The following is a 25963-nucleotide window of genomic DNA, read 5'->3' as shown; positions in this document are numbered from 1 at the left end:
TGGTGTCTTCATTTTTTCTTTACTTCCTGGTTTGGGGTTTCCCATCATGCGCTTTGTCTCCTGTGATGTCTAACTGATTCTGTAGAACTGTTAGATGGCTTACAGTTTGCTCAGCCAACCTGAGTCATCTGACAAAGGGAGGCTGGCCTAACAGGGCTTAGACCCGCCTCCCTCTTGATGATGTTATTGTCCCAAAATGGCTGCCACAGAGCAGCCTGGGGTCAACACTCATTAGGTAAGAATGAGTTTACTTTACTTCCTGGTGGGCGATCGAGGGGGGGAAAGACAGGGAAGGGAGGCAGATAGGTGATTGGAGCATATTACAAAGTTATATAACTTTGTAATGTGCTTCAATTACTGGGAAAAAGCTGGACTGGAGGCATATTTGGGAAAAAAAGAAAAGAAAAGTCAGGGAAAAATAGAAAATGTCAATGGTCCAATTTAATGCTGTTTAATATATAGTACAAAAAAGTATTTTTGTTTGTTTTTTTAAGGCTCGACTACCAGTTAAGTGGATGGCCCCGGAAAGCATCTTTGATTGTATCTACACAGTACAAAGTGATGTCTGGTCCTATGGAATCCTACTATGGGAGATCTTTTCTCTTGGTAGGTCAAAATAATTGAAGAGCAGCTAAACATTTAGGGGGAGATTTATCAAAGGGTGTAAAATTTAGACTGGTGCAAACTGCCCACAGCAACCAATTACAGCTCAGCTTTCATCTCCGGTAAAAAATAAGAGGAGCTGTGATTGGTTGCTGGAGCCAGTTTGGAGCCAGTTTGCTGGAGAAGTATCTCAGTAATCTATCCTAAGGCCTTATACATAGAGTATATACCGGTTTAACCTTAGATTGGTCGGTGTCCTGGCCAGTACCTTCAACGGATGTCCTACGTTGACATGTGCTATATGGTGCCTAAAGATTTCAGTACACTGACCAAATAACACTCTTCAATAGTGAAATCTGCTCATTGGCTACACTGGGTACATACCTTTCCAGTATATCATATAAAATACGGTCATGTAAAACTTGATTGGTTAGGATCTGGGTATTCAGATTTTAGACAATAGACTTTCTACTGAAGACTTCCGTCGTGTCATTGGCTGATCATTCTCTCTATTACATGGAGCCCTAAGTGCGCTTAGCACACTTCTCACTGCTTCTCCCAATGACTGGTCGACGGCACATAGTATACCAGATCCTAGGTCTGGCCACACACACAGTCAAGTTAAATTATTACTACTTTCTACTTTTGATAACACAGATGAATGCGCGAGGCCGTAATCTGCAATTTGCCATGTCAACAAGCACTAGCTGAAAACTGCAATCAAGGTCTATTGTATAAGCTACTTCTTCTTTATCACAGGTAGGAGCCCATATCCCGGAGTTATTGTCAACCGAAAGTTTTACAAGATGATAAAAGATGGATACAAAATGGACTGCCCAGATTATGCTCCACTGGACGTGTAAGTAAAGGGACCCATACAGATGGGATAGCTTTTGGCCAAATATTTAGTGGACTGCTATATCTCTCGACCAGAGCTGCAGACATGGCCAGATATCTAAAAGGGATATAAAACCAATAATTCTTGCCTCTTAGAAGATAACTGTTTGCAAAAGTTATAAAGTCAGGTTTCCTTTTAGGCTCAGGAGTCGTATTGTAAAGTCCTGGCTCAGCTGCAGCATGCACACCTCCTTCCCCATCCCTTTTTGTTTGCATGATTGATGTACAGGATTTGGCTTCCAGGAAAGAAGTGAGCATAATGCAGCTGAGCCAGACTTCTATAACACTTGCACTTGGGAGGAAAACATGATTTTAGAACTTTGCAAACAGAGACAGGTATCATTAGTTTGATATCCCTATCACCTCTCTGCCCATGTTTGACAGATATCTTTTAACAATAGAAGCCTTCAAGGCTATTGTAATATAAAGCAGAAAGGGTTAGTCCATATGTGTTATTTCTGATGCTACATTCTTTTAACAATCTTAGCTATCGCATCATGAAAGCGTGCTGGGATTTGGAGCCTACTCATCGGCCGACCTTTAGCCAGATCAGCGATCTCATCAACAGACAAATGAGCCTAATCACAGGGCAGGTAAGACAGTGTACACTACTAATCTATTATTCTTTAATGCAATATTTTTTATCACATAACCAGGGAACGTTGGTTATGCTTCTCCTTTATCAAGATAAAGATAAAGGGGGAGATTTATCAAACATGGTGTAAAGTGAAACTGGCTCAGTTGCCCCTAGCAACCAACCAGATTCCACTTTTCCTTCCTCACAGACTCTGGGAAATGAAAGGTGGAATCTGATTGGTTGCTAGGGGCAACTGAGCCAGTTTCACTTTACACCATGTTTGATAAATCTCCCCCAAAGAGTTCAAATGTACTGCTGGCACTTTCCGTCGTTCCCACACGAGGGCCACATGTTCTGTTCCATGTATACTGCTGATATACAAGGGTTGGGTTCACTAATGGATTACACATATTGGGAAAGGCCTGTTTTAGCTTGTAGGATTATTGTGCCTTCTGCACAAGGCTACTACTATGGGCCAATTTTTAAAAAAGTATCATTACCAGCCTTGTTGGTTCATCCATGTTCCAAAAAGATGATAGAGATTCTACCTTCTATGGGGATTGCCATTAGTGGATAAAAAAACAGTCAACATTTAAAAGGACTGGGTGCATCATCATTCTTTATATATGGTGCATACAATGTGATCAAGCTCCAAATTGAGATGGTAGCTATAGGACCATCTCCATTTTGAAATAATAATAATAATAATAATAATAATAATAATAATAATAATAATAATAATAATAAATAATAATAATGCTTTTATTTGTATATCGCTAACTGATTCCGCAGCACTTTACATAGTTTTTGCCAATTTTGGTCCCTGTCCCCATTAGGCTCACAATCTAAATTCACCTATCTGTATGTTTTGGGTGTGGGTGGAAACCCACGCGAACACGGAGAGAACATACAAACTCTTTGCAGATGTTGCCCTTGGTGGGATTTAAACCCAGGACCCCAGTGCTGCAAGGATATAGTGTTAATCACTGAGCCACCGAAAACAACTCTGCATCTGTGATGCCTGAGTTCAAAATCCCACAGTCTGGCTATGTTCACACAACGTTTTTTTAGCTCCATTTAAAATGACGTCCGTTATTTTGAGGCTAAAATAACGGACGTCATTTAGCACCCTGGCCTCCCCTTAGTGCAATGACTGGTGTTTGTACATTATACTAGTTTGGTTACTAATTGGCTGTTGGATGCAGCTGAATTGAAAAGTCCATTGAATTTAATAGTAAAAACGGAGAAAGAACGGTGACAAAAGAAAAACTGTGTGAACAACTAATTAAAAACGTCCGCTGTTTGCAAAAGACATTCAAAACTAATGATCATGTTCACTATTTTGACGTCCACAGTAAAAACGTCCATTATTCAATATACTGTGTGCATTGGACGTCCTTTTATCCATTAACTTCAATGCATTGCCATTGCAGTCAGTTAAATCGCAGCAAATACGGACGTTTTTGTAAATAGCGAAATCGGCTGCCTTTTCTCAATTTTTGACGTTGTGTGAACATAGCCTCATGGTGATAAGTTTATGGACTGTCAACAGCACTAACCTACCGCATTTCTGTACCAAAACAAAGTGTAAGGCTATGTTCACACGGCGTGAGAGACCGGCCATTCCGTGACCCCGGCCGGGTCACGGAACGGCCGGTCTCTGCCCGGATCATCGTGGCCGGTACTTAAGTACCGGCCGGGTGATGCGTCCAGCCGCAGAGCTCTGATGCGGGCGCATCAGCGCGCGCCCGCATCAGAACCTCCCATAGCACACAGTGAAGCGAGCGGCTGGAGCCGCTCGCTTCACTGTGTGAACTGACAGAGCTTGCTGCGGCCGGAATTCACTGAATTCCGGCCGCAGAAAACTGACATGTCAGTTATTTGCAGCCCCGTATTGGATACGCTCCGGCCGGGATCCCATATCAGATAAGGTTATGTTGCGCTCCGCAAAAAGTATGGCCGTTGTTGCCATACTTTTACGTAGTGTGAACATAGCCTAAAAGTAAAAAAGCAAAATTAAAAAGTATTAAAATTTGTAGTTGTGGATTTTCTGCAGATTTTAGTGGAAAATCCACAGCATATTTGTCCCGAGTCAACATACCTATAGGATGGTAACATATATTTTAACTAAACCATCTGACCGGCGCCATGTCACGTCATCTTTTCATTATTCACATTTTGATCTCTGCTTTTATCTTCAAGGATTATACCAACATCATTCAGGAGCAACAAGACGAAGACTGTGCCGATACAAAATGTGTAGATTCCCAGCAGCCTCTCATTAAAGGAAACAACTACCAGTTTTGCTAGTCAGAGACTTCCACACTGGCATTTCCAAAGACAATATAATGCAAAGAAGGGAAGGACACTGGCAATAATAATCTAAAATTCTGATTTGGGCATTAATATCATACATATTAAGCTAACAAACGACACATGGGTCTCTCTGTTATCAGAATCAGAGGACGAGTAAAATGTAGCATTTATGTCGTAGCACTGGAAAAGCTGATACTGTCATGTTCTGCTAAAAATGATCACCAGATACTCAATGAATTACTGACAACCATTAACTGACCTGTGGGGTTCAGAAACAGAAATATGGCCAACAGAGAATAGAGGGCACAACTTTTAAATATATTTTTTATTTAGAATTTTGTAAAATGGAAAAATTTGAAAAACGGATATTTACAGTATTGTATGTGTTGCTGAATTATGATAGTTTTGTGTTATCTGCATTTGTGGTTATAGTATGGTTTCTACATTGTGGCAGTGTGCGCCTTTCCTTACACATGGTCATACTAGCTTGCAGTCAGCTAAGTGTAGCACACTGGGACCTGGATAGGTTTTCCACAAAGATATGAACACAGAGAGGTGTAAGGGTCTTATTAAATTAAAGTCCACCTGAGTATTTTGAGCCATCTTGTGTCTTTCTAGCGGCTGCCGTTACTGAATTACAAGTTTTTCTAAAAGCCGATTATAACCAAAATGGCGCCAGCCAGGAAACTACATTTCCCATCATGCATTTCCCTGATTGGCCGTTTGCGTACTCATCCCCTTAGCTTTCTTTTCTGCCTACTGCTGTCATTAGTATTGCATGGCAAACACAGGACTGTTTTTTTTTCCCCACTGATTTTGCTTCACATCACCTCAGTATGTATTCCATACTAGCTGATGATGTAGCAGAACTGATGCGCGCATGGTGTAGCTGTGTGCTGCATATGGAAAGCAGCACCTTCACTAGTGAACAGGTGCATGGAGATGATGCAGAAGATGTCTCGTGGGGGTCGGGATAGTCAATAGACAAATAACCTGGCCCCCAGAGAGGAGATCACATGTCCTGTCTACAAAGGGAGAGGGAAAGAGGGAGCTCAGCGTGGTCAGAGTGGACACAGAGAAGATTAATTTAGACATCCAGAGCAGGTAAATATGAGAAAAAAACATGTTATACAAGATAGGTTATACATGTATATTAGACATAGGGTGGTATTGGGAAGAGGGATCATTTAGAATATTGCGGCCATGCACCAGGGTGTACCTCTTCATCCCATATAGCTATACCCTTAACGGTCAACTTTACAGTAAGGTTGTAAGGTTTCTCTGGACTTAGAAAACTTTTGTCTCTCGTAATTGGCTGAGACAAAAAATAAATAGAGCTAGGTCACATCAGTATACATGATTGACTTATTATTAATTAAAAAAAAAAAAGAAAATGCATTGATATAACTATAGTTTGTTAATAGCGTAAACCGTACATTATAAGCTATTTGATATATATTCTATTTGTGATGTCTAAGGCTGCAGAGCTATCAGTAAAAAGCTAAGTGATCATATATTCCTCATATAGCACTTACAGCATTAAGAGAAATAGCCTATGTGTATTCATATATAGATACTAACACAGACATTATAAAGGAGAAAAATCATTATGAAATAAATCATGTAGAAAACGTTCCAAATGTTTATTGATAAAACGTTGCATGATGGGCAGGGTTTCTAATTTGTTTGCCTTTCTAAGAATTTAAAGGGATAGTTTGCTATCTTTTTTTATTTTTTTTTTGCTAGAAGGGTCACAGCTCCATAGTTTGTGGAGTTGTTTAAATCTGCTGCAGCACCACCACAGGAGAAAACAGGCAATACACAATAAACACCGATATTTTTGGCCAATAATGGCAGTCTTGCTGTTAAAGGGGTTGTCCAGCAAAAATCTTTTTCTTTCAAATCAACTGATGTCAGAAAGTTATATAGATTTGTAATTTACTTCCATTCAAAAATCTCAATTCTTCCCATACTTATCAGCTTCTGTATGTCCTGCAGGAAATGTTTTGTTTTCAGTCTGACACTGTGCTCTCTGCTGACATCTCTGGCCAATATATGAACTTTCCAGAGTAGGAGAGGTTTTCTATAGGAATCCTTATAGAAAACCTCTCCTGCTCTGGACAGTTCCCGTCTTTGCCAGAGATGTCAGCAGAAAGCACTGTGTCAGACTGAAAATAAAACATTTCCTGCAGGACATACAGACGCTGATAAGTATGGGAAGACTTGAGATTTTTTAATAGAAGTAAATTACAAATCTATATAACTTTCTGACACTAGTTGATTTGAAAAAAAAATAAAGATTTTCGCTGGACAACCCCTTTAAGGGTCCATGTAAACTAAAAAAAAGGCATCTGCAACTTGTTGACAACCAGAGTCCATTCAATAAGTAATAACGTGCACACTTGTGGCCTACTACCTTCACATTAGTGAAATTTAAGCTTGGGCCTAAAGGGTGCATAAACCTTTTTCATTGCACCCAGGGATTGCAGAAGGTTGTGACAATGAGGATGACAAGATCTTTAAAATGTTTTCCCTCGGTTCCAAACCATCAAGTGTCAAGTGTACAACAATGTTTATGTCCTCCTACTGAGCCGAGTGCTTAAAGTGTCACTGTCGTGAATTTTCTTTTTGCAGAAATCAATAGTACAGGCGATTTTAAGAAACTTTGTAATTGGGTTTATTAGCCGAAAAATGCATTTTTTATCATGAAAAAGCAGTTTGAAGCTCTCCCCCCTGTCTTCATTGTTCTCCTATGGAGAGAGCTAAATAAAATACCAAAACAGGACAAAAAAGAGTTAATCTACAAATACATCACCCTCTATCTCCTCTGACAGTCACCACTGACCTCTCTGAGCTCTGATTACAGCTGTCACCCAGCTCTGTGCCTGTAATCCTCTGTTATCAGCTTTTTGCTGTCGGCTAACTCCCTCCTCCCTCCTCCCCCCTCCCTAGAACAGACTGGGTACGTCTGATGCAACAAGTCACAATTTCCTGATTTTTTGCAGTGGATGGAAAAGAGGAGGGAGGGGGGGGACCTGGAAAAAGGCTTTTTAAATGCAGATAATGGCATATTTGGCTAATAAACCCAATTACAAAGTTTCTTAAAATCGCCTGGACTATTGCTTTCTGGGGGGGGGGGGGGAAACAACAAAAAATGACAGTGACTCTTTAAGGACACATGCTCCTTTGGAGTCTCTTGATCACTGTAGAGTCGCTAATAGAATCAGTTTTCAGGAAAGGTGCAGAGAATCTGCAGTAGCACACGTAAAGTAGAAAGGGACAATACTTTCAGCTGCCAGAGGGGGTAGAAGACCGATTCTGCCCAGAGCTCATCCCTAGCAATACAGATTATCAGAAGCACTAAGGGTCCATTTACACAGAAAGATTATCTGCCAAGGGTTTGAAGCCAAAGCCAGGAATGGATTTGATAAGAGATAAAATCTCAGGCTTTCCTTTATGACCTGATCTCTGTTTATGGTATGTTCCTGGCTTTGGCTTCCAATCTTTGGCAGATAATCTGTCAGATTATCTTTCCCTGCAGATTACTTTTCAACAGCTAATAAAAGTCTTTCACTACTTTTGATATAAAGATGATTCATGGGATAACTAATAACTATATAATGGCTATAATGCAGGGGTAGGGAACCTTGGCTCTCCGGCTGTTGCAAAACTACAACTCCCATCATGCTTGGACAGCCAAAGCTTTAGCTTTGGCTGTCCAAGCATGATGGGAGTTGTAGTTTTGCAACAGCCCGGAGAGCTTAGGTTCCCTACCCCTGCTATAATGTGTTAGATTTTGTTTTCAATCTATACCTAGTAAGATCTTTTATATATTCATCTAAAGTATATTATTAACATGCTCTTTTTTTATAACCATTATATAATCTGAACGTGATTTTTTTTTAACATCTGGAATTATGTCTAAGGAGTTTTTGTTTTATTTTAAATAAATTCTTTGGATACTAAACCTGAACATTTTGTGGCTTGAAGGGTGGGGTGTGGTTGAACTATAGTGTCTCTTATTACCTTATACATGGGCAGTAATGTTGCCAGTGTATTTGGCATCATTATTGTTAGGCCACTTGGAAGGGTTAATCTGGTTAAACCATGCATGTTTTTTAAAAATGTTTTGAAAAAATAAGTACACTTTAAAGGGGTTATCCATGATTAGAAACAAAACAGCTACTTTATTTAGCAAATAGCACCACCGCAGTTCTCAGGTTGTGTGTGGTATTGCAATTCGGCTCCATTCCCTTTGATGGAACAGAGCTGCAAAACCCATACCGAAACTGAGGACAGGGGAGGTGCTATTTTTGTAAGAAAGAGGACATGTATTTCTAAGCCTCGATATCCCCTTTAAGGAATTGTCATGATGATCCTGTAACTCAGTGTTTCCCAACCTTTTCCACAATAGGACACCCCTCGGACAAAAAAAAATTGCCTAGAGGCACCATTACCAAATAACATTCTACAAAACACAAAAAACACCAATCAGTGACTGGTGACGTCTTCTTTGATTTAAGGCGTTCATTTTCCGGTTCATTCTCCATCTGGCTCAGACTGCCATGACGATTTCTTCCAGCTACATCTCTTCATCTCTTTGGTTTCATGTGCAGTAAAGCAAGTAGGTATGTGGGTTTCCCCCTATATGTAGGATCCCCATATAATAATAATGCCCTGGCTGTGCCCTCCAAAGTAATAATGCCCCTACTGTCCCCCATAGTAATGTCCCCGCTGTGCACCTCCACATAGTATAATGACCCCTGCAGTGCACCCCCATATAGTAAAATGCGCCCCCCCCCCCTGCTCTCTGCTGTGCAACCCCAAGTAGTACAATGTTTTGTGCACCTCCTGCTGTGCATCCCACAGTAATGATGACCCCCCCTCAAGCGACCCTCTACATAGAAATAACGCCTCTGCAGTGCCCTCCCATATAGTAATAATGTCCCCTGCAGTGAACCCAACATAGTAAAATGCCCCCCATAGTAATAATGTAATATGCTGAGCACCCCCATGTAGTAAATGCACAAAATTGACAACTGCTGCACTCTTCATATTGTAATAATGCCCCCTGCTGTGCACCCTATAGTATTAATGACCCCTGCAGTGCACCCCAAATAGTAAAATGCCCTCCATGGTAATAATGTAATATGCTGTGCCCCTCCATGTAGTAAATGGCCCTTTTTGCGTAAGGGACTACACAAAAATGCCCGCCTGCTGGGCCCTCATAGTAATAATGCTCTCTGCTGTGCACCTCCATGTAGTAAAATGTCCCCCTGCTGTGCCTTCATATTTAACCTCTTCTGACTCCCTCCACCGCCTGCAGTTAACCCCCTCCAACTTGCTGCCTGCAGTTAGCCCCCTCCAACCACCCCACTGCCTGCAATTAGACCCCTCTGACTGCAGTTAACTTCCCTGCCCCATCACCTGCAATTAAGTCCATCTGCCACCCTGATTGCAATTAACCCCCTCACTGCCTGCAGTTAACCACCCCCCATACACACACTGCCAGCAATTAGCCCCCTCCCCCCAACATGCAATTAACCTCTTTTTTACCTGAATCAGTCGCGCTGGACACAAAGGGCTCCTATTCGGTGGAAAGTGTCCACGTCACTGCACCCAAAATGTATGTACAGGTGTTCTACGTGGAGGGCATTCCTGTGGCCTGGTATGCCTCCTCCACCACTGTAGGAAGCATGCAGTGCCTTGGGCAGTACTTTCTGCATGAAGCACAGTAACAGTAAACTGTTTTTTTTTTTAACTAAACAATTCATTTAGGTAACCGGAAACTCAAGGAACCCATGAAGGACTCTCGCAGCACCCCGCTTATGGAACACTGCTGTAACTATAGATTTTTTTATTTTTACAAAAATGCACACTTTTCTTATATTATACCAAAAGTCTAATATACAAAATGTACAGAAAATATTGCGGGACCAAAAAGAAACCAAAAACACAACAATAAAATTAGACGAGAAAGATGGTCGGCAATAAATAAAATTTATTATCACATAACTAATAAAAAAACAAACACCATATAAATAAATGTGCAAGGACGATACAATTTAGATGAATTTAAGTTACAATTCAACGCATTTTGCACCTGGATAACACTTTACACTTAAGGCAGATAGAAAAGTATGATAAAGCCCCATATGCTTCTGGACACAGATGGAAAGCACTGTGAACAATTCTTTTTTATTATTTTGTATAATTACTTCCTCAATAAAAATGCTTTACATTCATTGTTCCTTTTCATATTCATCTCAAGGATGCACAACAACAGCAATGCACATTCCTAAAATAAAAAAGTAATCACCCACCTCCTACCGTTTTCTGTATTTAGCCCTAATGCAGGCTTATGTGTCTTCACAGTAACAAAGGAAACTTTCTTTGTTCCTTCCATCAGTCCCCATTCCTCTTCCTAACAAATATTAGCAAGCAAGATGTAGGGGATATGTCTGGAGAATCAGACTACATAGGACTTGTTTGTAGTCTGTTACCATGGAGACACATAATTCCACACAAAAGTGTGAGCTGTGCAGAAGTGCCTTCAGTTTCCTATTTGAGACACATTGGAACAAAAATAAAAAGCGGTTGCAAAGGCAGACGTGACCTTTAACCAATGAAAGTACATTCTCATGGCATAGATATAAGTTAAAAATCTTACTACTGGGCTTAACTTCCTATGGGTTAACATAAATAGCAAGGAAGCGCAATACTCACATATATTTTGATAAAAACGTCAGAGACCTGGCCCTAAGAAAGAGAGGAGACCAGAGGCCTTAAAGTGCTGTTGGATGAGGGTATATTCACATGTTCTGGTTTTGTGATTTTTTGGTAACCTATGACTATGACTGTGAACTGGTTGGAGTGCTGATCCCACTGCATGGTGTTTAAAACATCCAACACCGTTGCTGCATTCATGTTGGGGGAGGGTGATATAAAATAAACCAACTATTATAGGAATTAAAAGGGGTTATCCTGGATTTAAAAAAAAAAAACACTTTCTAGCAAAAACAGCGCCCTCCATTTTCAGGTTGCATGCGGTATTGCAGTTCAGCTGCAAACCCCACTGAGTGCTGTTGTGTCTGGAAGAAATCGGCTATGGTTTCTTAAGCCTTGATAATCCCTTTAATGGGAATCTGTCAGTTCTATATCAAGCTCAGAGCTGCAAGCATAAGCAGACAAATGGTAGGAAGGTAAAACAAATGATACCTGTCTCTTAGCTGGTTGCTGTGAGAGTGATAAAATAACGTTTACTTTCCAAATTTAAGAGTCACAGAGGCTGGGCTGAGCTGCAGCATACACACCTCCTCCCTCCTCCACCCCTCCCTGCTTGACTTCTAACACTGAGCCCTGTACATTAATCATCCAGGGCAGAGAGGGAGGAGAAGTGTGTATGCTGCATCTGCACCGCCTCTACAACACTTGATCTTAGAAGTAAAACATGATTTTATAACTTTGAAAACAGCAATCAGCTACGAGACAGATATCATTTGTTTAGGTCACCATCAGCTATCTGCCTATTTCTGCTGCTCTGAGCATGATATAAAGCTAACCGATTCCCTTTAAGTTGTTCTGTCAATTACCACAGACGAGGTCACGTATATCCAGAATCGTCCATCTTAAGTGACCATAACGTAAATGTGTAGCACATATGCACAGGTTAGCAGCAAAACCTGCAAATATTTAAAATTTTTAGTTTTCTGACACTGTAATCTATGATCTTTGATTAATATTGTGGCTCCCTCCTTCTTTCTAGAGAAGCTGAAATACCAGGAGAGTGCTGCTGTTTTAGAGGGGGAAATACAAAGATCGAGAAGCAACTGTGAGAAAAGGTCATTGAGTTACCAAAGTAACAACATTTACACTTACTACAGCCAAAAGGAAGCAGACACAACATATTTTTAGCTGACAAGCACAATAAAATTAGAAACAACAACAGACGTTGGGTGCCAAAAATATTCTACACAATGAGGCCTTATAGTCCCATGTTTTATAGACAGTCCATAAATAAATAAATATATATATATCCATATGCAATGGAAAGGATTATCAGAACTCCATCAGGGCTGAGAATATTTAAACTGTTTGGGAGCTGCCGGTATCATGTACCATTCCGATAATGCGTTCCGTTGCATACCTTCTGTATACAAGAACTGTGCACGAAACGTGGGAATAAGGCCTAAGCCAATGACAGTGGACCAATAGTTTTAAAAACATGAAAGTGGCTTTGACAGATTTGTAAGAGCTGCCATGTCTAATACAAAGGCAAAAAGTCTCAATCATCAAAATACTCATTTTTAGGCTGGGTTCACACTACGTATATTTCAGTCAGTATTGTGGTCCTCATATTGCAACCAAAACCAGGAGTGGATTAAAAACACAGAAAGGCTCTGTTCACACAATGTTGAAATTGAGTGGATGGCCGTCATATAACAGTAAATAACGGCCATTATTTCAATATAACAGCTGTTGTTTTAAAATAACAGCAAATATTTGCCATTAAATGGCGGCCATCCACTCAATTACACCATTGTGTGAACAGAGCCTTTCTGTGTTTTTAATCCACTCCTGGTTTTGGTTGCAATATGAGGACCACAATACTGACTGAAATATACGTAGTGTGAACCCAGCCTAAGAGTACGTCACACTAACGTAAAAAGTAGAGATGAGCAAAACTACAGTAAGTTGGACCCTTAGCGGTCGGCATTTGAGGCCTGGTGGCTGGAGAAGATGGGTGTAGCACTAAGGCTGTCTGGAAACCTTGAATACAGTCATGAAACCATATATACAGCCTATGACTGTATCCATGTTTTCTGGGCAGCCCTAGGCCTGCATCCATCTTCCCCAGCAACTGGAGGTCAAATGCCGAATGATCAGGGTTTTGTGAACAACAACTTACTGTAGTTTTGCTCACCTATAATAATAAGCCTAGAAAATTTAAAGGGATCCTGTTATTAGTTTTTGACAATTTTAAACTGCTCTAATTATCTAACTATACAATTGGCTCTCATGAGACCAGTGCAGGAGGCTTCAGAGATGTCTATTGGGCCTAGGTGTAAGAAGGTTGTCGCCTAGAGGGAAATCAAAATATGCAATAAATATGCAATAAAATCCTAAAACCCTGCTCCCAGCACAATCTGTAACCATGGAATATAATGGGGTTATTCTGAAAAAAGTTAGAAAAAATACAGCTACTTTCTTGCAAAAAGATAAAAGAACCACCCCTGTCCTCTGGTTGGGTGTGGAATTATAATAAAACCCAAACTGGGGACAAGACTGGTGCTGTTTCTGGAGGAAAGTGTCCATGTTTTTCTAAGCCAGGACAACCCCTTTAGTTAAAGTGTCACAATCTTTTAAAAAAAACTTTTGATGTCATGTCAAAAGTTTTGAATAGTCTGGGTCTGAGTGTTCAGTGTTCAGTCAGAAAGAGCCGGGAGGGGATCGCTGCAGCATGATCCACTCCTGCTCTGAGTTTAAAAAAAAAATAAATAAATAAATAAAAAAAATAATGTAAGCTACGGAGCCTGACTCTTTATTTTCCTTACACAGACCGGGGAGCGGAGGAGCTGTAGCATAGTCTTTTGCCCGCTCGCTCTCCCTATCGGTACAGGTCTGAACACTCAAAACCGGACCGATCAAAACTTTTGATGTAACAAGTTTTTTTTTTTAAATGACAAGGACACTTTAATTTTGTTTTCTTTTATTAAATCCACAGTAAAAAAAAAAAAAAAAGGGATGATTTGGTGCAGGTGAAAGTACCCACATTTGCATACAATGTGAGGGATGCTAAATATTCCTTTTTCTTAGGTATACTTTAATAAGGCTGCTATATGTGGATGTGGTTAAGGTCTCTCTTGCTCCCTATATAGTGGTTTAGGGACATCATGACTAATGACAGGTTCCCTTTCTGTCTTGACAAGGCAGAGCAACAGCTGACACAGCCACCATGTCAAACGTTTTACTACTAAGACCTCCACTGATCACTGTTCAACTTCCCTAGGATAGTTAAGTGCACAGAGCACAGACTAAATAAAAGTCTCATAGACTGCAAGCTGAGAAGAGACCCACGGACACAGCACTCGGGGAGGCAAGCGCTCCTGTCCCCTTGTTCTAGTAATCATTGGGCGTCTCAGCAGCATGACCCCTACCGATCACAACTTCTGACATGTCTATTGTTTAAGAGAAAATATCATTTAAGTAAAATCCTATCAGTAGAATAAAGGAACAAGTGATCTGACTGCTGCCAACATAACAGACAACAAAATCATGGCTCATAAGACAACTATACAGATTTCTCATCTGCTCCAATTGAGGCGCCTTTATATTATATGAGAAAAAGTATTAAAGGGAACGAATCAGCCCAATTGGGCTGATATGGTTTCCAGGAGCGCTGTATAAAGCTCCTTCAGCAGCCGCGGCACGTACCGGCCGTGGCTGCAGCAGGAGCTTCAACCCGGAGAAAAAAAAGAGTTTTATTTTCAGGGTGTGTGACAGACACGGGTGGGGAAGTAGTCAACCGGGACAGCTCCCCGCTCGTATCTAGTCACCGCGCTCAGCCCGTCAGCACGCTCAGCAGGATGATTGACAGGCAGAGAGGCCAGTAATGGACCTCTCTGTCTGTCAATCATCCCCTCCGAGTGCGCTGACAGGCAGATCGCGGTGACTAGATACGGGAGGGGACCCGCCCTGGTTGACTACTTCCCTGCCTGTGTCTGTCATGCGCCCGGAGAAGAAAACTGTTTTTTCTCTGTTATAAACCTCCTGCTGCAGCCGTGCCCGGTATGTGCTGCGGCTGCTGCCGAAGCTTTATACAGCGCTCCTGGGAACCAATTGGGCTGATTGGTTCCCTATAAAGGGCAACTCCAGCTAATTATTTTCCTTTCAAACCAACTGGTGTCAGAAAGTGCCAGAGATTTGTAATTTATCTATTAAAAAATCTCCAGTCTTCCAGTACTTATCAGCTGCTGTATGTCCTACATATCTATGACATACATAAGTACTGGAAGACTGGAGATTTTCTTTAAAGAAGTAAATTACAAATCTCTGGCACTTTCTGGCACCAGTTGATCTGAAATAAAGAGAAATTTGCTGGAGTAAACTTTTAAGCTATACGGTGCAATGCAAAATACCACTATAAAGGGGGTGGATGAGACTGAAAAACATATCTGCTTTATTCTACAAACAGGGCCAACCTTGTCCAAAGGAGGTTGCAGACCCAGTCAAGTTTGGCTCAATCTCTTGAAAAAAAGAGAAAAAAAAGAATATGCCTTCCATATTTTACTAATCCCATACTATTCAGAATAGACACAGAACAGGGACATTACTGTGGCAACTCTAAAGGAAAACAACACTGCCACATTGAGAAACTTTTTTCAGGGAAAACCCATTGATGGCCTATCCACGGTAGAGAGTCAACACCTGGAACCCCGGCAATCAGCTGTTGTGCACAGCGGCTGCAATCACGTGTAAGCCGGAAGCCTCAGCTCCCTACACAGTGTAGTGGTTGCACCAGGTTACTGCATGGTAGCTATAATGCAATAATCATGCAGCGCTACTACACAATATACAGAGCTAAGGCTTTCAGATTTGCACACCGTACTTATTTCTGGCACCATGGTTGTGCAGAACAGTGAAATGGCAGGGGTGACGGGTGTTTGTACTCTACCAGTCAGATACTGATGCCCTATACTAAGGATCAGCCATCAATAACATCTTGGAAAACCCCTTTCAAAACTAGACCTATTATAAAAGAGCACTCCAAAAAGGAGTTCAACCCCCTAAGGCACCAATTACACAGAGCGATAATCCTAAGCGATAGAGAGAACAATCAGCCAATAAAACGATCATCATCTGATCCTTTCTTTAGGCCCTGGCCTAAAATCATTGGCTGCTGACCACGCATCACAACGTGTAATAGTGATGCACGGCCGACGGCTGACGATTCTACAAACAGTATACATTACCTATCCACGTTCCTGGTTTCCTCCTGCGCTCTACTTCTTCCCCGGTCCTGCGCGACGAAGCTTCAGTGCGCTCTGTCTAAGCTGACAGGCCACTCAGCCAATCATTGAATCATTGGCCGCGGCGGTCCTGGCCAGTGATTGGCTGAGTGGCCTGTAAGCTCAGACAGGCCGCTCTGAAGATGCAGTGAGCAGGACCAGGGAAGAAGCAAAGCGCAGGAGGAGAATTGCAACGTGGGCAGGTAATGTAAACTGTTTGGGCAACAGCTGCACGGACATCTCTAGTGATGTCCGTGCCGCCCTTGCTGAACGATTATCGGCCTGTGTAATAAGCCCAATAAACAAGCACCAATCTATCAGATTGGCGCTCCTTTACAGTATTGATCTGGCCAGCCCGTGTAATAGGACCCTAACAGCCATAGGGATCCTGCAAATGCAAAGATGCTGCATACAGAAGTGGAGACATGCGTGGAGTTTTTCATGACCCTCAGTGCTTTATATGAGCTCACTCTGCATCCTTAAAGGGGGGTCTAGAATACAGGTTTTCAATGTGGCGGTGTCATTTTCTAACAAAACCTATTGTTTGGCCATAATTATACCTCGGTCATGTCCTCATTCCTTTACTCTACTATTTGGGGATTAAGGCTATTGTTTTACTTTAAAATTGAGTTATACAGTGGCGCCCTTTTACTGCTTACTTATAATCTCTTACAACCCCTTTAAATATCAAAGAAAGCAAAGTGACCCATAGATGCCACCTGCCAGCCAGCCAGACAAGCCTGAGGCCTTCACCACATTAAAGAACCTAAAATGCTACCAGATGGAGACATAACAAAGTGCTCTTTTCTCATTTCCCCTCTACTTACTGCAGTTTGCAGGTTACACCTTATCTTTAGAGGTGAAGATTTCCCGGTCACTTGACAGACAGCTGATTGTCTCCGTAGTTTGTAGAGAAGTGAACGGAACCTGTAGTGCTCAATACTGTTCTTCATGCAGGATCACACAGAACTTGGCTGATCCAACAATACATCTTCCTCTAAAACACTGTCTCCTATTTCAGTCTTTATTTGTGCAACACCGAGTCGGTATAGAGTGTCTCTGATGACCACTTCTCCAGGCTGACAGCTTTGGACAATGTCATGAATCTGTCGGTTGACAATCTCTCGACTTGTCAGAAAGTCGATCAGCCTATTGTAGAGGTAATAGTGCGTGGCGTTGTCAAAGTTAATGGGGTGGTGGCGGATGTTGCTGGTTTTGCTATCTCCAATGGCTGTGATGATTGCACTGTAGGGCTCCATCTCCCGGCACAGTGAAAGTGAATGGTGGCGAGCTGTTGGGTCACAGGCTCCGTTCTGCTCTGCCACCGCATGGACAATTCTCCGAGACTCAGACTTGGTAACAGGATGTACAATTGAAGGTTCATTGCCCATTATGTCCACGCTGTAATGTCTGTCTAGGAGTTCTGGGCAAGACACATACTAAGACAAAGAAACATTATATTACTTAAGAACTCATACATGAGAAGTCATATATTTATAATGAATAGAACATTATGCTCGACATACGTAGGACTGAGTACACACAAAGCATTTCCTTTTAACCAATATGTCCTTTTGGCCTCCTTTCTGCCAATATAAGTCAGTATACCTTTTTATCACTGCACTGAATAACAAAATAAAAAATGCTATTTCATAGGACTACAGTAAAAAATATGTCTATGGAATCCAGTTGGAGGCGTATTTCACAGCCAATACAATTGGCTTTTTGTCATAATTATATATACATATATAAATATATATATAGCTTTTCCTTATGCTAAATATATGCTAAATAGAGGATGAAACCAAATAGGATCTAGGATTTGAAAAAAACACAGCTACTTTCTTTAAAAACAGCAACCCCCGCCCCCGTCCCACATGCAATGGAATGGAATAAAGCGGTCATGTTTTTCTAAGCCTGGCTAACCCCTTAAAGCTGTTGAAATACATCTGCTTACCTTTGGTGATTCTGAAGGGTCTGAGAAACATCCTTGATTCTTCCCCCACATCTGCTGCGCCAAATCTGGATAACAGAGATCGGCACAGAGAGCCACTTGTGTTGCCATATCCACCACATAGACGGGAGGCCAATGCCGGGATGAAGCCAGAAGATCTACATGATCCCGGGGGCTCTCTCCACGCACAATGTATTTGGATCCACAAACCACCTAAAGAAATGAGAGAGACAATAATAATATATGTATCATGGCAGCAGCCACCTTGGTTCGCAGCAGGGACCTAGAAATGTGTTTTTTACTTAACAGACTGGAAATGTTAACAAAAACACATCTCTGTCAGAAAGAAAGAGTAGAAAAAAGGGGTAAGACTTGAGTATTGATATATCAGCTAATAGTTAGGGGGCCCTTTGATGTAGAAGATACCATCCCACTAAGGTGAGCACTGCATTGTAGTTTCCGTTTAGGATAAAAAAAACAAAAAAACACAACCGTTGTGTGAACAAAGCTTTAACGTGTACCTGGCTCTCCTAAAATTTTTAAAAATTTTCTATAGAATGTCAGTGGAAGCCGGCAAAACAGGAACACAAGCTGGGACTAGAAGATCCCACAGTGGGAGCAGCAGGGAGAGCAATGCTGGGTAAGTGTGGCCGGTTTATTTATCTAAGCCATGGGGATGCTGTAGGCAAAGTTTTTTTCCCTGGACAACCTCATTCCCATCTCTTACCTGATGTGGGCAGACCTTATAGAGTTTCCCTCCCGTTAAATGAGCCGGAGGTTGTTTAGTCTGTGTGCCGTTCTGCACAAATTCAGAAAGAGCCAGTATAGAATAACACATATTATCCTATAGAAGAGAGAAGAGAAAAAGAAAACTCGTTAATGTAATATAAATACAGTGGTACCTTGGTTTAGGAGTAACTAAGAGCGTTTTGCAAGAAGAGCTTGCAGTTTTTCAAAATTGTAAATTGGTTTAAGCTCCCTGTACTGGGTGGGAGGGTTAGTGGGAGAAGCGCATGGTCTGCATAGCGGGGTCTACAGCACTGTACTCTGACCCAGGAAGTCTCTCCCACCTTCCAAATCCTAGCAGATCCACTTCAGGCTGGGGCTTGCATCAGAGGACAGGACTGTGGAGGTAATCTCTTCACCTGTAACAACCTCTCTCTCGGTCAGAGAGTGCTGCATATATGTAACCACATCTGCCCTGCTCATTTCTTCATGCTCCCTGCTGTCTCTGTCAGCCATTGTGTTTCTCATCCTCTCCATTCCTGCTATAATGTGCCTGCATTCACACTCAGCTATACACACTGCTGCTATAATGTGCCTGCACTCACACTCAGCCATTCACACTGCGGTATAGAGAAGTATCTGTCACTCTCCTCCTGCACAGCTCTGTGATTCTCACTTCCTTCCTGCTATGCAACCAAATTTAATCCCTTTTCTAATAAGCTATGTCCCTCGTCAAACGAGGTACAACATTGTCTAAAAAGTGTCTACAATATATAATAAATGTGGTGATATAAACCATTGTGGGACACTTGCAATAGTAAATCTTTTCTGTTTTTTTTTATTAATGTAAATCTCATCTGTGCACTGGACAAAGGTATTTGGGGTTTATTCCCATTTTATATTAGAATTCACTACAGATGTACAACTTATTTATGGCTGCTACACATCTACAATACACTATATGTGACAATCTATACTGCCATCTAGTGTTAAAAAGTCGGCACTGCTTGCCAAATTCAATTCAAGAAGAAACTGCAGATGCCTTTGATTGGCCGCAGCACTGCGTATTTAAGAGTTGCAGCAAAATTATGGGCAAGCACAGGTTTCTTTTTTTTTTAAACCCAGAATGTAGAACCAACCACTGGGATTTACCTTAGAATCTGTGGCCTCCCAAGGGATCCCACATAGCGTCAACATCTTTTGCAGCTCTTCAGGACTGAGCTTGTTTAAATCATCCAGCTTCAGGGTCCCATCATGAAGAAGTCTGGCAAGAGCGCTGCCATTGCCTGGAAAACCAAAAAGAAGACTTATTTTAATCTAATATATATATATATATATATATATATATATATATATATATATATATATATAGGCAATTATTGGCCTATAAGTGCTGATAGGAACGGGAACGACCCAGCCAATGTTTTAGGACAGTAGTACAAACCTTACAAAAAGTGTTTTTCAGTCTCTTCTGATGCACTAGTGATCGACCAGAGGCTCAGATGTATACTCACCTACAACTTTCTGTATTTCCAGATTCTTGTAGCTCTCACTGTTCACTACCACAGATCCTCTCATAAGTGGGGGGAAGAATGGAGAGATGATGGAGGCATCAAACTTTGTGATCGGAATACTAGAGGGAAAGGCAGCTTGTTCCAAGACTTCGTTTTCCATTGTGGACCAGAAATCGTCCATACTCACTTCATTAGTTGTAAGAAACTCTGGCCAGGTGAACTGGTGACAAAGGAACAAGAGCAATTGGTGACTGAATGTTACCAGTTTACTACTGTATTTTTAGAAGGGCGACCAACTTGTGTTTGCACCAATAAAACCTTATAGAGGCTAATCATTTATACTTACAGGGCAAAATCTATTTTTTGATATGTTATTAGACAAGCAAAGTTAAACAAATTCCTAATGTACACTAATAATGGGAAATGTACATAGAGTTCAGACAGGCTTCCATTTCTCTAAAAAAAAAAATGTGACTATGGTGCTGTACAGCAGAGTGAGCGCTCCTTACCTGCCTTCCTGTATCGGTCTCTGACGCCTCTCTCCCACTGATCAATTACTGCAGTTGGAGAGTGGCGGCAGGGACCGACAGAGGAAGGCAGATGTGAACAGGATAAATGGTAACTAAAGAGTTCACCCTGCTTATATAATAATAATAACAATAATATTATATAATAATAATAATAACAATAATATTATATAATAATAATATAAAATAATTAATAATAATAATAATAATATTTTATTATAATAATATTAAAAATAGATTTCACCCGGAGTTCTCCTTTAAGGAGGTTGTCCAAGAAAAAAACTGCTAGTAAGAGATATATTACCTCAATGTTGGTCAGTGTCAGAGTATTCTCTACATTTCTCTGGGCTATTTCCACCTTTGGAGCCACTCCACATACTCCACAGATCATATCATTGTAATCCCGGATAGTTAGGCACTCAAAAGCCCAGTAACCGCAACTCAGCAGCTCCTGTACTGTCAGCAGCTCTTCTGCATTCAGGACCTTTTCTACAGGGATGAGAGAGAAGTGAAATGTTGAGCATTTTACCTAAATTAGCTAGCGTTTTTAAGGACATGTCTGGATTGTCTTTAGCATAAAATCTATAAATGTAGCTGTGACTATCCAGCTAACTCAGACAAGCCACTACACAATGTAAGGGTCTGTTTGCTTCCATCACTTTACTATGTATGTGGGCGTCATGGTTTTGGCAAAGAGTTAATCATCAGGGGTACTGGGTGTCAGATCTCCACCAATCAGATATTGATGGCCTATTCGGAGAACAAGGGGTTAATAACAATAATCCAGAAAGACCCTTTAAAGACGGATCACCATGAAATGAAGTCACTACGCTAACATTTATTCAGTCTTACCAGCTTGTCTCTGCACTGACTCCAAGATGTTGTTGATGGACACTTTTGGGTCTTCTCCTATTCTTATTTGGTTCCGAATAGAAAAAAGAAGATCTACACTAACCAGAAGTTTGTTTCCCACGTTGAAGAGTCCTGATGGTCAAAGAGGAAACAATGGGATCAGAAAGAGAAGCTTACAGCCAGTTTGGTTATCAAAGTAAGTAACACTGGTGATCCTGATATGTAGTACATGGTCTTTCTAACCATATAACAATATTCTCTATAAGGACATTTCACTTAGGGGTTGGTTGAATCTTGAACATACTAATACATATGAGACTATAATATAATAGAGACTAAAGACAGACTAATATGTACATATATGATATGAAAAAAAAAATGTCCATCTCTATAAATTGTTAGGCAGTTGTATGAATCAGCCAAACAATGAATCTGTTTGTGTATGTGTAACATAACTAGACATATTATGTAAACAGAATTAATTCATATGTAAATTCGGAAGCATCAGAGCACAAGTTTGGTTAAGGCCTAATTCACTAATCTGCAACGCAGCCTGTAATTGCGGACCGCACTATGGATGTTCATCTGTGGTGCTCTGCAATTCACAGAACACTGCATAGAAGACAGTGATCTGTTCCACAACTGCGGGTCTGCACTAGGACCTGTCTTTTTTTTTTTTCTTTTTCTTTTTTTTTTTGTGCTACGGATCATGGACCCACATGTGTACGGATGCGTGAACAGGGCCACTAAAATTTCTTTTTCCTCTTTTCTATCTGCATTTGCTGAAAAACTAGAAAATATAGTTAAATAGTAAAATTATTGCATTATATAGGAAAATCGAAGGCCCCTTCACAACTGAATAGAATCCATGATGATAGATGCCAAGAGTGGCCAATGGATCCAACAGTCTTACAATGAACTTCGGCATGGTGGACGGCAAGAACAGTTATTAGTGTAACTGGGTTTAGGCTACAGAGGTGCACTTTAAATGTTTTAAATGTGTGCATTCCGCCAAAAGATTGGCCCGCCCCTAGAATGGTGTCTATGGAGCCGGCGGAAAGGCGCGTGGCCGTGAGCGTGTACTAGTGAAATCTGTTGCAGATCCTGTACGCGTGAACACACCCCTAGAGTGGGTTCAGACTACGGAATCCGCACAGATGAATTTTGGCGGATTCCGTAGTCTGAACCCACCCTAAGGGTGTTCACAAACGTACAGGATCTGCAGCCGATTTCATGGCCTAAATTTGATTTGCTTTGAATCTGCGCCATCAAATCTGCTGCAGATCCTGTACGTGTGAACGCACACTAAAAAGAGATTTAACCTTCTTCTAGGAAAAGTGCCACATCTGTCCTTGGGTTGTGTCTGTTATTGCAAGTTAGTTTGAATGAAATGAACAGTGCTGGACAGCAATACTACAAACAACCTACAGACAAACAAGGACATCTTGATCATACGTACCGGTATAGATGTCATTAAAGCTGTGTAGTGCCAGACACTGGGGGTTTAGACAAACCTTCACCTGCGCGGTCACCAAATGCAGGCGGGTGGCTGTTAGTAACCAGCAGTCCTGAGCTTCTGCCACTAAGCTGTTGGATAGAAATAGAAAATGGTGAAATTTCATTTCATTTAGATAAAGTCAAATCCAAGTTAATTCTAGTCCTGAATCCTGGAGAAATCTCCCCAAAGAGACAGGGCCTGTTCTCAGGCTCAACAGAGCAAATCACCATTCATATGAATGCTTAGCCATTACCTTCCTGCAACAGTGGCTGTCACATATTTATAAGCATGAGCGGTGATTTAGATCCACACAATGCCTATATAGAGTGTGACACCTTCAATTGCAGTACAGTAGTTGACATCACACATCTTGCTGCAGTTTGGGATAGTAACTCCATAATGATAATATTGATCATATACCCTTAGACAGGTTTGCAACAATGGCCGTTGCGGCCATCAGAAACATTTGCTTTAAAGGGGTTGTTCACCAATTTTTTTTTTCTTTCAGATCAACTGGTGCCAGAAAGCGCCAGAGATTTGTAATTTACTTCTATTAAAAAAAATTCTCAAGTCTTCCAGTACTTATTAGCTGCTGTTTGTCCTGCAGGAAGTCGTGTTCTTTCCTGTCTGGAGAGCAGGAGAGGTTTCCTATGAGGATTTGCTATTGATCTATACAGTTCCTGACATGGACAGAGGTGGTCGCCAAGAGCACCGTGTCAGACTGGAGAAAATACACCACTTCCTGCAGCAGATAAGTACTGGAAGACTTCAGATTTTTTAATAGGAGTAAATTACAAATCTACATAACTTTGTGAAACCAGTTGTTGAACAACCCCTTTAAGTGTTGCACATAAACAGACCGGCGCCTGCAAGAGAAAGCTGGTGCCGTGGTCCTTTTTTTGAACCGCAGACCAGTTCCCGCGGACTGCGGCGGTCTATTACCAAGTTCAGCTTCCCGGTGCCATTCTATTTATGTGTAACACTTACAGCAAATGTATCTGAAATTTGCTTTAACCCCTACAGAATCCTGGCCACAGTGTATAAACACTGTATACACTGCGGCCGGGATTCCATGCAGCTGCAAAGAAAACTGCCATGTCTATTTTGTGTGGCCACTATTCAGTGAACAACAGCAACATGAAACAGACTGTGCACACAATGTAAAGTACAGCTCCCAGACGTACTTTACATTCTGTGCTATGGCTAATTGGAGTGCAGGCACATCGGGATGTGCTCGCTTTCCAATTAAGTTGAAGTGATGTTCACTCAGCCGAAATTGCGGCCGATGTTTTGCCATGTTTGAAATTGGCCTTAAAAGGATAATTCAGGCATGATCGCTTTCCACCAGAAACAGCACCCCTCTTGTACTTGTAGTGAATGGAACCGAGTTGTAATTTCACACACAACCAGGGGGACAGGGGTGGTGGTCTTTGTGCAAAAAAGTAGCTGTGTTTTTCCAAACCTTGGTTTATCTTTAGGATAGCTTCACACCTACCGGATGCACAGTGGATTTCACACTGCAAGTCTACAGCGAAATCCGCTGCGGATACTGGTATAGTGAAGTCCTATGGGGTCACATACCCACAGTGGAATTTTCACTCCGCTGTAGAGATGTGACCCGGCCCCTTTAGCCCACCCCTCACTTCACACTACCAGGTTCCGCAGTGGATTTCGCTGCAAACTCGCAGCGTGAAATCCACTGAGGATCCAGTAGGTGTGAAGCTTCCCTTAAAGAGGTTATCCAAAAACAGGTTTGGATAATATAACCATCCAACCTGCACTTACATTCCCATAGGGCAGGAGACACTGAGGATGAAGGTCATTTTCTTACCTTCACCCTGAGTGCAGTTTTTGTGCAAACCTGCATTTTACTAATCTGTTTATTATGGGGTTTAGTTCACTGGGGGGGGGGGGGTAAGGGGTTACTACAGCACTAAATAAAGAAATCAACTTACTTCTTATCGGCCTTAAATAACTGGGTTCCACAAAGCAGACAGCAGTCAGATGGTGACTCATAGACATTGGCCCAGGAGGTTTGCTCTATGGTGACGGTGCCATCACTCACATCAGACAGTACTAGACGGGAACTATTTAGCTCTTGGATCAAATTAAAAGTTTCTGATAATTCAGACTCATTTTCAGGGATCTGAACAGTTTTACGGATCAGCTGGATTGTGGAATGTCGCTGGAGTTCCTTTTGTGCTTGTGTAAGAGACTCGCGTACAGTCAGGTCGGTGGTAATACATACCGGGGCTTCCTGTAATAATGAATAGTTTAGCTGGAACTGTATCAAAGTGATAGTCAGCGAAATGCAGACAACAAGAAAATGCATTAGGTCCAAATGTCCCACAGCTGTCAAGGCAACAGATGGCCGTACATGATGCCACATCTCCCGCTATCCACTGCAAATTCCGTGGAAGATATGACTACCTGTAAGATCAAACTGTGGCCCAAAATGAGGTATTAAAGGAGAAGTGCAGCGAAAATTTTT

At 41.4% G+C, this 25963-nt stretch overlaps 2 protein-coding genes across 3 annotated transcripts in view; one reads left to right on the top strand and one right to left on the bottom strand.

The window, feature by feature from the left end:
* Positions 1 to 6033, top strand: part of CSF1R (colony stimulating factor 1 receptor) — a 39359-nt gene extending 33326 nt beyond the window's left edge. Inside the window, exons 18-21 of the mRNA XM_069969129.1 lie at positions 495 to 610; positions 1367 to 1462; positions 1988 to 2093; positions 4280 to 6033. Coding sequence (XP_069825230.1) covers positions 495 to 610; positions 1367 to 1462; positions 1988 to 2093; positions 4280 to 4387 — 426 coding nt within the window. The 3' untranslated portion in view covers positions 4388 to 6033. The remainder of the gene's footprint in view (positions 1 to 494; positions 611 to 1366; positions 1463 to 1987; positions 2094 to 4279) is intronic.
* Positions 6034 to 15218: 9185 nt separating this feature from the next.
* Positions 15219 to 25963, bottom strand: part of HMGXB3 (HMG-box containing 3) — a 34118-nt gene continuing 23373 nt past the window's right edge. For both annotated transcript variants that reach the window (XM_069969127.1, XM_069969128.1), the window contains exons 12-20: positions 25428 to 25729; positions 23434 to 23561; positions 21975 to 22106; positions 21427 to 21611; positions 20596 to 20815; positions 20234 to 20367; positions 19083 to 19199; positions 18359 to 18568; positions 15219 to 17840 (exon numbers count right to left, since the gene is read on the bottom strand). In XM_069969127.1, coding sequence (XP_069825228.1) covers positions 17361 to 17840; positions 18359 to 18568; positions 19083 to 19199; positions 20234 to 20367; positions 20596 to 20815; positions 21427 to 21611; positions 21975 to 22106; positions 23434 to 23561; positions 25428 to 25729 — 1908 coding nt within the window. In that variant the 3' untranslated portion in view covers positions 15219 to 17360. The remainder of the gene's footprint in view (positions 17841 to 18358; positions 18569 to 19082; positions 19200 to 20233; positions 20368 to 20595; positions 20816 to 21426; positions 21612 to 21974; positions 22107 to 23433; positions 23562 to 25427; positions 25730 to 25963) is intronic.

The sequence above is a fragment of the Dendropsophus ebraccatus genome, chromosome 1, assembly GCF_027789765.1.
Source record: "Dendropsophus ebraccatus isolate aDenEbr1 chromosome 1, aDenEbr1.pat, whole genome shotgun sequence".
Classification (NCBI taxonomy): Eukaryota; Metazoa; Chordata; class Amphibia; order Anura; family Hylidae; genus Dendropsophus; species Dendropsophus ebraccatus.
This window is presented reverse-complemented; position numbering and strand designations above follow the sequence as displayed.